General features: G+C 43.7%; 1 protein-coding gene across 1 annotated transcript in view; it reads right to left on the reverse strand.

Annotated features, from left to right (window-relative positions):
* Window positions 1-13,117, reverse strand: part of LOC139554867 (potassium channel subfamily K member 9-like) — a 54,170-nt gene extending 41,053 nt beyond the window's left edge. The window contains exon 1 of the mRNA XM_071368088.1: window positions 11,782-13,117. Within this exon, the coding sequence (XP_071224189.1) occupies window positions 11,782-12,382 (601 nt within the window). The 5' untranslated portion in view covers window positions 12,383-13,117. The remainder of the gene's footprint in view (window positions 1-11,781) is intronic.
* Window positions 13,118-15,100: the final 1,983 nt, after the last annotated feature.

Consider the following 15,100-nt stretch of genomic DNA (forward strand, 5'->3'; position numbering starts at 1 on the left):
ATGTGTTTCAATTAAAAGTGAACCTTTTCTAACCACATACTGTATTATACATTTCATAAGGCCTTTAGTGATGGCCTAGTTATCCTCAACATTGTGGTCTGAAAATCCTGGCTCATGGGCCACATCAGACGTGCCAGTCACAATACGTTGGTTTGTGAAGTGATTTGAGGGAGGACACCCAACAATTAGAATATTTTATCAACCACAAGCTGCACTGAGTGACTGCTATGGTGAAGGACTTAACAAAACCAGACTACCTAAACCATCTAAACTGGAACAACCATCTCAGCAGCAGGTGCAATAAATCCTACCCCTTACCGATTGGATTAGTTTAGAACAATATAAGTTATTTGTCTCTGTATAGTATAAGATCAATTCATCAGTCAATGTGCATGACGAAACAGATATTCAAAGAAACTTTTTCTAAAAATCTACCTGCAAAAAAATCATGCTGGGAAATATGATGAGGCCCTTCCCATATATTCTCACTCTGAGAGAGTTAACGGAAATTAAGTCAACATGGTCGAGTAACAACAACACCAAGATTTCTTGAATCAAATGTCCTGTTCAGTTGTGCTGAAACGTAGGTAAGGGGACAGACGTTCCTAACCCTCATCTGAATTAAAGACAGGGAAAGTCACATCAATTTCTAATGACTAAATGTGTTCCACGATGGGAAAGTAAACACTAGTGTTTAAAATCTGAACACTAGGGAGATATAGGTGTTCTCCTGGTTGGAAACTGACTGGAAACAGCTGACTGTCATGTTTAGTCTTGCATTCTAAACGCCTGTGTTTAAGATGAGAATGCTTACTGGCAAATCTAAATAGCTAATGGTTAAGTTTTAAACACTGACATTTAGGTTCTAAACGTGTCCCATGTTTCACATGTCCACATCACTAAGGAATTATCATGGTCCACACACACCAACGCAGCCATGAAGAGGGCACGACAACGCCTCTTCCCCCTCAGGAGGCTGGAAAGATTTGGCAGCTGCATTGAGAGCATCATGACTGGCTGCATCACCGCTTGGTATGGCAACTGCTTGGCATCCGACCGCAAGGTGCTACAGAGGTTTGTGCGTACGGCACAGTACATAACTAGGGCCGAGCTCCCTGCCATCCAGGACCTCTATACCAGGCACCTCAATTACCTCGTACCCCTGCACATCGACTCGGTGCTGGTACCCCATGTATATAGCCATGTTATCGTTACTCATTGTGTATTTACAATGCATTCTGAAAGAATTCAGACCCCTTCCCTTTTGCATAATCTGTTACGTTACAGCCTTATTCTAAAATTTATCCAAAAAAAATCCCAACCAATCTACACACATTAACCCAGAATGATTAAGCGAAAACAGGTTTTTTGAATTTAACAAATTTCTTCTTATTTACATAAGTACTCAGACCCTTTGCTATGAGACTCGAAATAGAGCTCACGTGCATCCTGTTTCCATTGATCCTCCTTGATGTTTCTAGAACTTGACTGGAGTCCACCTGTGGTAAATTAAATTGATTGAACATGATTTGGAAAGGCACACACTTGTCTATATAAGGTCCCACAGATGACAGTGCATGTCAGAGCAAAAACAAAGCCATGAGGTCCAAGGAATTGTCCGTAGAGCTTCAAGACAGGATTGTGTCGAGGCAAAACATCTCTGCAGCATTGAAGGTCCCCAAAAACACAGTGGCCTCCATCATTCATCAATGGAAGAAGTTTGGAAGCACCTCTTCCTAGAGTTGGCCGACCGGCCAAACTAAGCAATCGGGGGAGAAGGGCCTTGGTCAGGGAGGTGACCAAGAACCCGATGGTCACTCCGACAGAGCTCCAGACTTCCTCTGTGGAGATGAGATAACCTTCCAGAAGGATAACCATCTATGCAGCACCCCACCAATCAGACCTTTATGGTAGAGTGGCCAGGCGGAAGCCACTCCTCAGTAAAAGGCACATGACAGGCCTCCCGAGTTGCGCAGCGGACTAAGGCACAGCATCGCAGTGCTAGAGGCATTACTACAGATGCTTAATTCCCGGGCTGTGCCACAGGTCCAATAGGACAGCGCACAATTGGCTCAGCGTCGTCCGGCTTAGGGTAGGGTTTGGTTTGGCCGGGTAGGGTTTGGTTTGGCCGGAGGGGCTTTACTTTGCTCATCGCGCCCTAGCAACTCCTTCTGGCGGGCCAGGTGCCTGCAAGCTGACCCCGGTCGGCAGTTGAACGGTGTTTCCTTCGACACATTGGTGAAGCTGGCTTCCGGGTTAAGCTGGCGGGTGTTAAGGAGCACGGTCAGGTGGGTCATGTTTTGGAGGACACATGACTCCACCTTCGCCTCTCCCGAGCCCGTTGGGGAGTTGCAGCAATGAGACAAGATCGAAATTGGGGAGAAAATGAATAAGGCACACGGCATGCTTGGAGTTTGCCAAAAGGCACCTAAAGCACTCTCAGATCATGAGAAACAAGATTCTCTGGTCTGATGTAACCAAGATTGAACTCTTTGGCCTGAATGCCAAGCGTCACGTCTGGAGGAAACCTGGCACCATCCCTACGGTGAAGCATGGTGGTGGCAGCATCATGCTGTGGGGATGTTTTTCAGCGGCAGGGACTGGGAGACACGCAGGATTGAGGGAAAGATTAACAGAGCAAAGTACAGAGAGATTCTTGATGAAAGCCTGCTCCAGAGAGCTCAGGACCTCAGACTGAGGTGAAGGTTCACCTTCCAACAGGAGAACGACCCTAAGCACACAGCCAAGACACCTCAGGAGTGGCTTCGGAACAAGTCTCTGAGTGTCCTTGAGTGGCCCAACCAGAGCCCAGACTTGAACTCGATCGAACATCTCTGGAGAGACTTGAAAATAGCTGTGCAGCGACGCTCCCCATCCAAGCTGACAGAGCTTGACAGGATCTGCAGAGAAGAATGGGAGAAACTCTCCAAATACAGGTGTGCCAAGTTTGTAGCGTCATACCCAAGAAATCTCAAGGCTGAAATCGCTGCCAAAGATGCTTCAACAAAGTACTAGGTAAAGGGTCTGAATACTTATGTAAATGTGTTATTTCCATTTTTTCTTTTGAATACATTTGCAAAAATTTCTAAAAACCTGTTTTTGCTTTGTCATTTTGTGGTATTGTGTGTAGCTCGATGAGGGAAAGAAAACAATTTAATTCCTGTTGGGGAGTTGCAGCGATGAGACAAAATCAAAATTGGGGGTGAAATACATTTATTTTATAATAAGGCACTTGACAGCCCGCTTGGAGTTTGCCAAAACCCACCTAAAGCACTCAGACCACGAGAAACAAGATTCTCTGGTCTGATGTAACCAAGATTGAACTCTTTGGCCTGAACGCCAAGTGTCACGTCTGGAGGCAATCTGGCACCATCCCTACGGTGAAGCATGGTGGTGGCAGCATCATGCTGTGGGGATGTTTTTCAGCGGCAGGGACTGGGAGACTAGTCAGGATCGAGGGAAAGATGAACAGAGCAAAGTATAGAGAGATTCTTGATGAAAGCCTGCTCCAGAGAGCTCAGGACCACAGACTGAGGTGAAGGTTCACCGTCCAACAGGACAGCGACCCTAAGCACACAGCCAAGACAACGAAGCAGTGGCTTCGGGACAAGTCTCTGAATGTCCTTGAGTGCCATCAAACACATGTAAATAAGATAACATTCCACCTATTCCACTCCAGCCATTACCAGGAGCCCGTCCTCACCAATTTAGGTGCCACCAATTTCCTGTGGTTTACATTCAACAACGGAAATATGGCCAAACTCTAAAGGGATCGTTTCACATTCAAATAGATCTAACCAGCTCATTCTACATGTAGATACAACTCTAAAGCCCATTCATTTGAATGTTCTTTAGCTGCTGTAACTTATAAAATACAATGGAAGTGTACTACCTGAATTTACACTCTCCAGTAGCCAGTTAATAAGTTTTGCTAGGCTTATCTGAAGACGTGCTTAGTGCATTAGTTTCCTTTGCACCGTTAAGTGCCCGTGTTGAATAATATAATACTTAGATGGTGTCCATAACATAGATGGTGTCCCCCTGCACCTCTATGCTTCAGAGGGGTTGGGTTAAATGCAGAAGACACATTTCGGTTGAATGCATTCCGTTGCGCAACTGACTAGGTATCCCTTTTCCCTAATGTAGGCCTAAAGCCCACCTGCTCTGATCTTCGATACAGTTTAATCAAATATTGTTTGGGGGAAATTAATTATTGATATTGATTTCTGTCTGATGAAAACCTCTTCTCTCCAAAACAGAAACTTTTCAGGAATTTGAAAAAATGACCATATTTTCCCATTAACGAAAATACAATTATGAAACTTCAGAAGCAATTTAGAAAATATTTTCTTGGTCCTAGAATCATTAAATGATCAGTATACATTGAGGGGAGTTATTGCTTTAAATAAATGTAAACAAATAAAATAAATGAAAATAGGTTAAAATGTAGGCCTACTCTCAGTGTAGAAACAATGCTATCTAATCTACTGTCTGTCTTTTCTTGGCCCTCTACAAAAACCATTATGAGTTTGTCTTGTTTAATAGAAATGCTGATTCACCTTAAAATCCATTGTTTTGGGGATGAGAGCTGCTTAAAGAGATGTCCATATTGTGGCAAAGATCAAAGGAGGCTGAACCTTTCACTTTAAGGTTGGCAATACCACTTCAATCAATTAACAAACATGTTCATTATAGGCCCTAAGGTAAATATAGGCCATGCAAATCTGTACATAAAAGGAACCAGACTACTCTGAATATGTTTTCTTTTATTTTCTTTATTTCACCTTTATTTAACCAGGTAGGCTAGTTGAGAACAAGTTCTCATTTACAACTGTGACAAGATAAAGCCAAGCCATGCGTCACAAACAACAACACAGAGTTACACATGGAATAAACAAACATACAGTCAATAATACAATAGAAAAAGGTCTATATAGAGTGTGTGCAAATTAGGTAGGATAAGGGAGGTAAGGCAATAAATAGGCCATAGTGGCGAAATAATTATAATATGGCAATTAAACAATGGAGTGATAGATGTGCAGGAGATTAATGTGCAAGTAGATACTGGGGTGCAAAGGAGCAAAATAAATAAAATAAATAACAGTATTGGGATGAGGTAGTTGGATGGGCTATTTACAGATGGGCTATGTACAAGTGCAGTGATCTGTGAGCTGTTCTGACAGCTAGTGCTTAAAGTTAGGGAGGGAGATATGAGTCTCCAGCTTCATTGATTTTTGCAGTTCGTTCCAGTCATTGGCAGCAGAGAACTGGAAGTAATTGGCTTTGGGGGTGACCAGTGAAATATACCTGCTGGAGCGCGTGCTACGGGTGGGTGCTGCTATGGTGGCCAGTGAGCTGAGATAAGGCGGGCCTTTACCTATCAAAGACTTACACAGTGGGGAGAACAAGTATTTGAAACACTGCCGATTTTGCAGGTTTTCCTACTTACAAAGCATGTAGAGGTCTGTAATTTTTATCATAGGTACACTTCAACTGTGAGAGACGGAATCTAAAATCCAGAAAATCACATTGTATGATTTTTAAGTAATTAATTTGCATTTTATTGCATGACATAAGTATTTGATACATCAGAAAAGCAGAACTTAATATTTGGTACAGAAACCTTTGTTTGCAATTACAGAGATCATACGTTTCCTGTAGTTCTTGACCAGGTTTGCACACACTGCAGCAGGGATTTTGGCCCACTCCTCCATACAGACCTTCTCCAGATCCTTCAGGTTTCGGGGCTGTCGCTGGGCAATACGGACTTTCAGCTCCCTCCAAAGATTTTCTATTGGGTTCAGGTCTGGAGACTGGCTAGGCCACTCTAGGACCTTGAGATGCTTCTTCCGGAGCCACTCCTTAGTTGCCCTGGCTGTGTGTTTCAGGTCGTTGTCATGCTGGAAGACACAGCCACGACCCATCTTCAATGCTCTTACTGAGGGAAGGAGGTTGTTGGCCAAGATCTCGCGATACATGGCCCCATCCATCCTCCCCTCAATACGGTGCAGTCGTCCTGTCCCCTTTGCAGAAAAGCATCCCCAAAGAATGATGTTTCCACCTCCATGCTTCACGGTTGGGATGGTGTTCTTAGGGTTGTACTCATCCTTCTTCTTCCTCCAAACACGGCGAGTGGACTTTAGACCAAAAAGCTCTATTTTTGTCTCATCAGACCACATGACCTTCTCCCATTCCTCCTCTGGATCATCCAGATGGTCATTGGCAAACTTCAGACGGGCCTGGACATGCGCTGGCTTGAGCAGGGGGACCTTGCGTACGCTGCAGGATTTTAATCCATGACGGTGTAGTGTGTTACTAATGGTTTTCTTTGAGACTGTGGTCCCAGCTCTCTTCAGGTCATTGACCAGGTTCTGCCGTGTAGTTCTGGGCTGATCCCTCACCTTCCTCATGATCATTGATGCCCCACGAGGTGAGATCTTGCATGGAGCCCCAGACCGAGGGTGATTGACCGTCATCTTGAACTTCTTCCATTTTCGAATAATTGCGCCAACAGTTGTTGCCTTCTCACCAAGTTGCTTGCCTATTGTCCTGTAGCCCATCCCAGCCTTGTGCAGGTCTACAATGTTATCCCTGATGTCCTTACACAGCTCTCTGGTCTTGGCCATTGTGGAGAGGTTGGAGTCTGTTTGATAGAGTGTGTGGACAGGTGTCTTTTATACAGGTAACGAGTTCAAACAGGTGCAGTTAATACAGGTAATGAGTGGAGAACAGGAGGGCTTCTTAAAGAAAAACTAACAGGTCTGTGAGAGCCGGAATTCTTACTGGTTTGTAGGTGTTCAAATACTTATGTCATGCAAAATTACAGACCTCTACATGCTTTGTAAGTAGGAAAACCTGCAAAATCGGCAGTGTATCAAATACTTGTTCTCCCCACTGTAGACGACCTGGAGCCAGTGGGTTTGGCGGCAAATATGAAGCAAGGGCCAGCCAACGAGAGCATACAGGTCGCAGTGGTGGGTAGTATATGGGGCTTTGGTGACAAAACGGATGGCACTTTGATAGACTGCAGCCAATTTGCTGAGTAGTGTTGGAGGCTATTTTGTAAATGACATCGCCGAAGTCAAGGATCGGTAGGATAGTCAGTTTTACGAGGATATGTTGCCAGCATGAGTGAAGGATACTTTGTTGCGAAATAGAAAGCCGATTCTAGATTTAATTTTGGATTGGAGATGCTTAATGTGAGTCTGGAAGGAGAGTTTACAGTGTAACCAGACACCTAGGTATTTGTAGTTGTCCACATATTCTAAGTCAGAACCGTCCAGAGTAGTGATGCTGGACGGGCGGTCTGGTGTGTGCAGCTATCGGTTGAAGAGCATGCATTTAGTTTTACTTGTGTTTAAGAGCAGTTGGAGGCCACGGAAGGGGAGTTGTATGGCATTGAAGCTCGTCTAGAGGTTAGTTAACACTTCTTATGGCTGCAATCCCGCTAACGGGATCAATATGACAACAGCCAGTGAAAGTGCAGGGCACCAAATTCAAACAACAGAAATCTCATAATTAAAATTCCTCAAACATACATGTGTCTTATATCATTTTAAAGGTAATCTTGTTGTTAATCCCACCAAAGTGTCCGATTTCAAATATGCTTTTCAGCGAAAGCACTACAAACGATTATGTTAGGTCACCACCAAACCACAAAAAGCACAGCCATTTTCCAGCGAAATATAGCAGTCACAAAAAGCATAAATAGAGATAAAATGAATCACTAACCTTTGATGATCTTCATCAGATGACACTCATAGGACTTCATGTTACACAATACATGCATGTTTTGTTTGATAAAGTTCATATTTATATCAAAAAATCGGAGTTTACATTGGCGCGTTACATTCACTAGTTACAAAAACATCAAGTGATTTTGCATAGCCACATCGTTTTAACAGAAATACTCATCATAAATGTAGATGATAATACAAGTTATACACATGGAATTATAGATATACCTCTCCTTAATGCAACCACTGTGTCAGATTTCCAGACAACTTTACGGAAAAAGCAAACCATGCAATAATCTGAGACGGAGCTCAGAACAATAGCCAAATTAGCCGCCATGTTGGAGTCAACAGAAACCAGAAAATACATGATAACTGTTTCCTTACCTTTGATGAACTTCATCAGAATGCAGTCCTAGGAATCCCAGGTCCACAATAAATGCTTGATTTGTTCGATGATGTCCGTTATTTATGTCCAATTAGCTACTTTGGTTAGCACGTTTGGTAAACAATTCCAAAGTCACAAAGCGCGTCCACTATAACGTGACGAAATGTCCAAAAGTTCCATAACAGTCAGTAAAAACATGTCAAACGATGTACTGAACCAATCTTTAGAATGTTGTTAACATACATCTTGAATAACGTTCCAACCGGAGAATTAGATTGACTTCAGTTGAGCGATGGAACGGAGCTGCCTATCACGTGAACGCGCGTGGTCAAAGCATGGTCAGCTCGTTGCAGTGGTGACTAATTCCTGTCTCCTTCGGCCCCCCTTCACATTAGAGTCATCAAAGTTCTATTGACTGTTGACATCTAGTGGAAGCCGTAGGAAGTGAAAATTCATCAATATCTCGCTGTAATTTCAATCAGAGCTTGGTTGAAAATCTGCCACCCTCAGAAGAAATCCAAACAGGAAGTGGAACTTCTCAGGTTTTTGCCTGCCATATGAGTTCTGTTATACTCACAGACATAATTCAAACAGTTTTAGAAACTTCAGAGTGTTTTCTATCCAATACTAATAACAATATGCAAATATTAGCAACCATGACTGAGGAGCAGGCCGTTTACTCTGGGCACCTCTGTGCACCTTTCATCCAAGCTACTCAATACTGCCCCTGCAGCCATGAGAAGTTAACACAGTGTCCAAAGAAGGGCCAGAAGTATACAGAATGGTGTTGTCTGCGTAGAGGTGGATCAGAGAATCACCAGCAGCAAGAGCGACATCATTGATGTATACAGAGAAGAGAGTCGGCCCGAGAATTGAACCCTGTGGCACCCCCATAGAGACTGCCAGAGGTCCGGACAACAGGCCCACCGATTTGACACACTGAACTCTATCTGAGAAGTAGTTGGTGAACCAGGCGAGGCAGTCATTTGAGAAACCAAGGCTGTTGAGTCTGCCGATAAGAATGTGGTGATTGACAGAGTCGAAAGCCTTGGCCAGGTTGATGAATACAGCTGCACAGTATTGTCTCTTATCGATGGCGGTTATGATATCGTTTAGGACCTTGAGCATGGCTGAGGTGCACCCATGACCAGCTCTGAAACCAGATTGCATAGAGGAGAAGGTACGGTGGGATTCGAAATGGTCGGTGATCTGTTTGTTATCTTGGCTTTCGAAGACCTTTGAAAGGCAGGGTAGGATAGATATAGGTCTGTATCAGTTTGGGTCTAGAGTGTCTCCCCCTTTGAAGAGGGGGATGACCGCGGCAGCTTTCCAATCTTTGGGGATCTCAGACGATACGAAAGAGAGGTTGAACAGGCTAGTAATAGGGGTTGCAACAATTTCGGCAGATCATTTTAGAAAGAGAGGGTCCAGATTGTCTAGCCCGGGTGATTTGTAGGGGTCCAGATTTTGCCGCTCTTTCAGAACATCAGCTGTCTGGATTTGGGTGAAGAAGAAATGGGGAGGCTTTGGCAAGTTGCTGTGGGGGGTGCAGGGCTGTTGACCGGGGTAGGGGTAGCCAGGTGGAAAGCATGGCCAGCCGTAGAAAAATAATTATTGAAATTCTTAATTATCGTGGATTTATCGGTGGTGACAGTGTTTCCTAGCCTCAGTGCAGTGGGCAGCTGGGAGGAGGAGGTGCTCTTATTCTCCATGGACTTTACAGTGTCCCAGAACTTTTGGGAGTTTGTGCTACAGGATGCAAATTTCTGTTTGAAAAAGCTAGCCTTTGCTTTCCTAACTGCCTGTGTATATTGGTTCCTAACTTCCCTGAAAAGTTGCATATCGCAGGGGCTATTCGATGCTAATGCAGTAAAAACAGGATGTTTTTGTGCTGGTCAAGGACAGTCGGGTCTGGAGTGAACCAAGGGCTATATCTGTTCCTGGTTCTACATTTTTTGAATGGGGTATGCTTATATTAAGATGGTGAGGAAAGCACTTTTAAAGAATAACCAGGCATCCTCTACTGACTGGATGAGGTCAATATCCTTCCAGGTCGATTAGAAAGGCCTGCTCGCTATGTGCTACACTTGTAGGCCTTACCGTATATCCTAGAGCATATACATCTGTTATCTTCTATCAAATTGGATATAGTGACATCAGGCTAAAATTCGTTGGAGGAAAAGGAAGGACCTGATCATTTGGCTGAGAAAAGGTTATCTGCGTTTTATTCAGGCAGCTCGTACATGGCCAGCTGCAGATCCTCCCTCATGACGTGGCTGTAGGCAGCGCAGCCTGCAGGAGCTCGAGGATCTGTCCTTTCAGCAGCTCAGCTCATGTTCAAGCTGCAGCAACAACTGACAGAATGAACTTCAGATAAAGTTACGTTCACACAATAATGCGATTGTTGTGGATAGTCTGGTTAATATAATAGTACGTTTAATACGTTTACATACTTTGCAAGAAGAACGACTTCCCTAATAATATGTTTACATGGACACATCTGAAATCAGGCTGATGGGAAATGCAGAAAATCGCCAATCAAAATAAACGTTCTACCACAGTGACCATTATTTTTGTGAAGACTATTTGATTCTGAGTTCGGACATGTAAAGTTTGTATGTGAAAACTATCCACTTGCACATGCGTAGAAATATTGCTCAGAAAACCAGGTGTGTTATCGGTGTATGCTTACACCGACTATTAAAATAAGCAGAGTAAGGTGTTAACATGACTCATGCCATAATCAGTTTAATATCGAATTTTTAGTGTGAATGTCAACGTATTGATGCCTCCACAGTTTTTTTTGTGTTGACGCTTTATCAATCACAACATCTTGTAACCTACCACTTGCATGATCTGTCATTAAATCATGACGGAAATGTAAAGGACTCAAACCTGTCTTCTACAGGGGTAATGCAGATGCAGCAACAGTCGTGCAGTTTAAATTATTAGACATGTAGGCCTGTCATTATTTGGTTTCCAAAAATGTGTTCTAACCTATCTCAGTGGCGTGATAGGCTGATGGTGCAACGTGGTACTCGAGGGAATGATTGCATACAGTAACCTATAGGTCAAATTTTTTGTGTAGGCTACTTATCCTTTCTGATTAAATTGATTATCTGCTGAAATGTATAACGGAAATGGTCCGTTTATCTATGCAGACGCATTATTTTGATGCTACTGATGGTAGTAAATATGTTTTTATTATCTATAAAGTTGATGTGCAGAAATATTGCCATGCACAGGTGGCATTTTACTGTTATTGCATCATCATTCTGTTTCGCCTGTTAACATACCAGAGTTATTTAGCTAAAACGACATTTGACCTACTTTTCTAAAACAATATATGTTGCATAATGAACAGGTTTTAAGGGTTAATAGCGGGTAGTGGGTATAGACTGACTACATGTTGCTGGACTAAGTTTAGTGAAACACTTGTCTGCACAATGCTGTGTCGACTTTAATTCCTTGTGCTGTATAGTGGTTATAAGTTATGTAGCTATTTAAAATGGAGCCTTTTCTCCACCTACCACCACGACCCTGACTGTGATTAGGCTATAGACTGTATATCACCGCATAACTAGCATTATCTTGACACAGTGGTTGTGCGTAATGCTGTTACGCAATTAAACCTCCATGGAGTGTAGACTGCAGACTCACCTATGGTGGTGATGACTGTGATGGCAAAGTAAAAAGATCCAGCAAATTTCCACTGAACCCCAGCCCTGTGGGGCTCGGCCTCCATAATGATGGTCTCCAGTTTGCGGTAGTCGTCCTCGCTAATGTTATATTTCCCTTGGAGACGCTTCTCCTCTGCCTCCAGCTGTTCTTTCTCCCGCATCTCGAAATCTGACTCCAGGGCATCGAACACCGCGGCCCCGACCAGCAGGTACGTGAACGTGCAGATGATCAGGGACAAGGTCCGCACGTTCTGCCGCTTCATGACCACCAGGAACCGGCGAGTGAGGGGCTCATGTCCCCTCGTATCCCCCGGGAAGGCTGCGCAGCAATCGGGAAAGCGTTGGCAGCGGCTGGAAGAGGAGGGACAGACTGGCGCGTGTTGGTGACGGTGGGTGCGCTGGACGGAGGAGCAGTAGTGGAGACTGCTATCTGTGTGATCCCTGTAACAGGTCCCCAGATCTTGCTCCGGGTTCGCAGAGAGACACAGGAGACTGCTCGATCGCCGGGACCACGAGCCCTGCAGCCTAGAAACTCTGCGCAAAACCTGCCCAAACCAAGTCCTCCCGGCGCGTAGTGCCATCAACAAGCAGCTGCTAGATTCCTCTGTTGTCTTCTTATCCAAGAGTCAACGTTTTTATAACGAATTCAATGAAACACATATGGCAAATGAATGATCGGTTATTTTCGTTGTGAATCTGTAAATGTTTGATGCGGTATTTTCAGGTTGTGTATCATGCATTCCTGGAAGATTTAAAGAGAAGTGAACAGATCCACGAGAGGTCAGATGAGGGTGAAGCATCTTTTCGCATTTGCTCCCAGTAAGTTTCAGTAAGCAGCAACCTGTTCATTTCGGCGCCTCATCCTCAAGTGGCAGGCTATTTTTAACAACGAACCATCCCCCCATTCGCACATAATCAATTGACTGTGTGGAATCCAGAAATACAGCTCAGAAATAGAAGACATCGCTCGAAGTTATTTCCATTTGATTCACAATGTGCTGTGTTGAGTCGTCGATAAGACAAATAGGTAAATGAGGAGAGCAACACAACTGAGGATCCGGGAGAAAAAAGGCTACTCACTCAATTGATTCGCGCTGTGGGGATCTGAACCCAGGCAATGATCAACAAATTTAACCAAACAGAGATGTAACACTGTGCACAGCATAATTCGTGTTCATTGCGCAATTATTTACTACAGATTCCTTTCCTTATATCGGATCATATTGCCATGCTTTATTGTAAAGATAAAACTATCCCAAAACCGTGACTCGAAGAACCACCTCGTGATCAAAACCGTGACTCGAAGAACCACCTCGTGATCACTGATGCTGAGTGTGTGGATTCTCTCTGCATCAAAGTTATCTCCTGTGAGAAGTGTGGCAGGCTAGATCATTTAAGAGACCGTTGCGATCTGATTATCCATCTGTTCTATTTTAGTACACTCTATTTGAAGACATTCCAATTGTTGAACATGTTTACTTCAATCCGTCTTCCTCCCCAGGGAGATCTCTTAATATCCCTCCCCACTTGTCACCCCACCCCTCTCCTCACCACACCTCCGGCAGCGACCACTACCACTCATTACGAGTTTACTTTCAAATACATGACTGCCTCACATATGATTGCTCTGCCAGCCGGGTTAGCCCAAATCTAATGAAACGCTAAATCGTTGTATGTGCCGGTAGCCAGTAGCTGCTGTCCATGGTGCTAGTTTACAGTCCGAGTTCGCAAGCATGTGCAATGGAAGGACTAGGAAGCACCGTGTTACGGCAGAAGAACGCATCCATCTATGAAGATGGGTGTTCAAAGAAACGGTATCTGTGTCAATTCCTCCTGTTCTTTTTCTGTAATTAGATATGATATAAGTCTGTATTTCCTTGATTGTGTAATTAACAACTCAAATATTGTAACAACATTGCAAAATTCCGAATTTCAGTTTAAATGAATTACAGTGAAGAAAAATATAAATGTAACATGCAACAACTTCAAAGACTTTATTGAGTTACAGTTCAAATTTGGAAATCAGTCAATTTAAATAAAATAATTAGGCCCTAATCTATGGATTTCACATGACTGGGAATACAGATATTCATCTATTGGTCACAGACATCTTAATGAAAATAGATGGGGTGAATCGGAAAACCAGTCAGTATCTGGTGTGACCACCATTTGCCTCATGCAACGCTACACATCTCCTTCACATAGAGTTGATCAGGCTATTGATTGTGACCTGTGGAATGTTGTCACACTCCTCTTCAATGGCTGTGCGAAGTTGCTGGATATTGGCGGGATCTGGAACATGCTGTTGTACACCTCGACCCAGAGCATCCCAAACATGCTCAATGAGTACAGATCCTTGCGACATGGGGCCGTGCATTATCGCGCTGAAACATGAGGTCATGGTGGCCGATGAATGGCACGGCAATGGGCCTCAGGATCTCATCACATTATCTCAAATGTACATAAAATGCAATTGTGCTCGTTGTCCGTAGCTTATGCTTGCCCATACCATAACCCCACCGCCACCATGGGGCCCTCTGTTCACAACATTGACATCAGCAAAATGCTCACCCACACAATGCAATCTGCCCGGTACAGTTGAAACCAGGATTAATCCATGAAGAGCACACCAGTGTGCCAGTGGCCTGGGCTGGTGTGGTTATGCATGGTCTGCGTTTGTGACGCTGGTTTGATGTACTGTCAAATTCTCTAAAACAACTTTGGAGGCGGATTATGGTAGAGAAATGAACATTAAATTATCTGGCAACAGCTCCGGTGAACATTTATGCAGTCAGCATGCCAATTGCAAACTCCTTCAACACTTGAGACATCTGTGGCATTGTGTTGTGTGACAAAACTGCACATTTTAGAGTGGCCTTTTATTGTCCCCAGCACAAGGTGCACCTGTGGGATAATCATGCCATTTAATCAGCTCTCTTCACACCTGTCAGGTGGATGGATTATTTTGGCAAAGGAGAAATGCTCTAACAGGGATGTAAACACATTTGTGCCAAGATTTGAAAGAAATCAGCTTTTTGTGTGTATGAAACATCTCTTGGATCTTTTATTTCAGCTGATGAAACATGGGACCAACACTTTACTTACATGCTGCATTGATATTTTTGTTCAGCATCTCTTTTAACATGGTGAACTGATCATTCCAAGGGGTAGATAGACCTATCAACCATCCCGCTCACATGCCCCTCCTTATCCAACAAAAACAAAACCTTAAGATTTCCACAGTTTGAAATCCAAGTATCAAAATGAATGATCTACAGGATTTACATAAGATCACAGCT

Source organism: Salvelinus alpinus, chromosome 26 (assembly GCF_045679555.1).
Source record: "Salvelinus alpinus chromosome 26, SLU_Salpinus.1, whole genome shotgun sequence".
Classification (NCBI taxonomy): domain Eukaryota; kingdom Metazoa; phylum Chordata; class Actinopteri; order Salmoniformes; family Salmonidae; genus Salvelinus; species Salvelinus alpinus.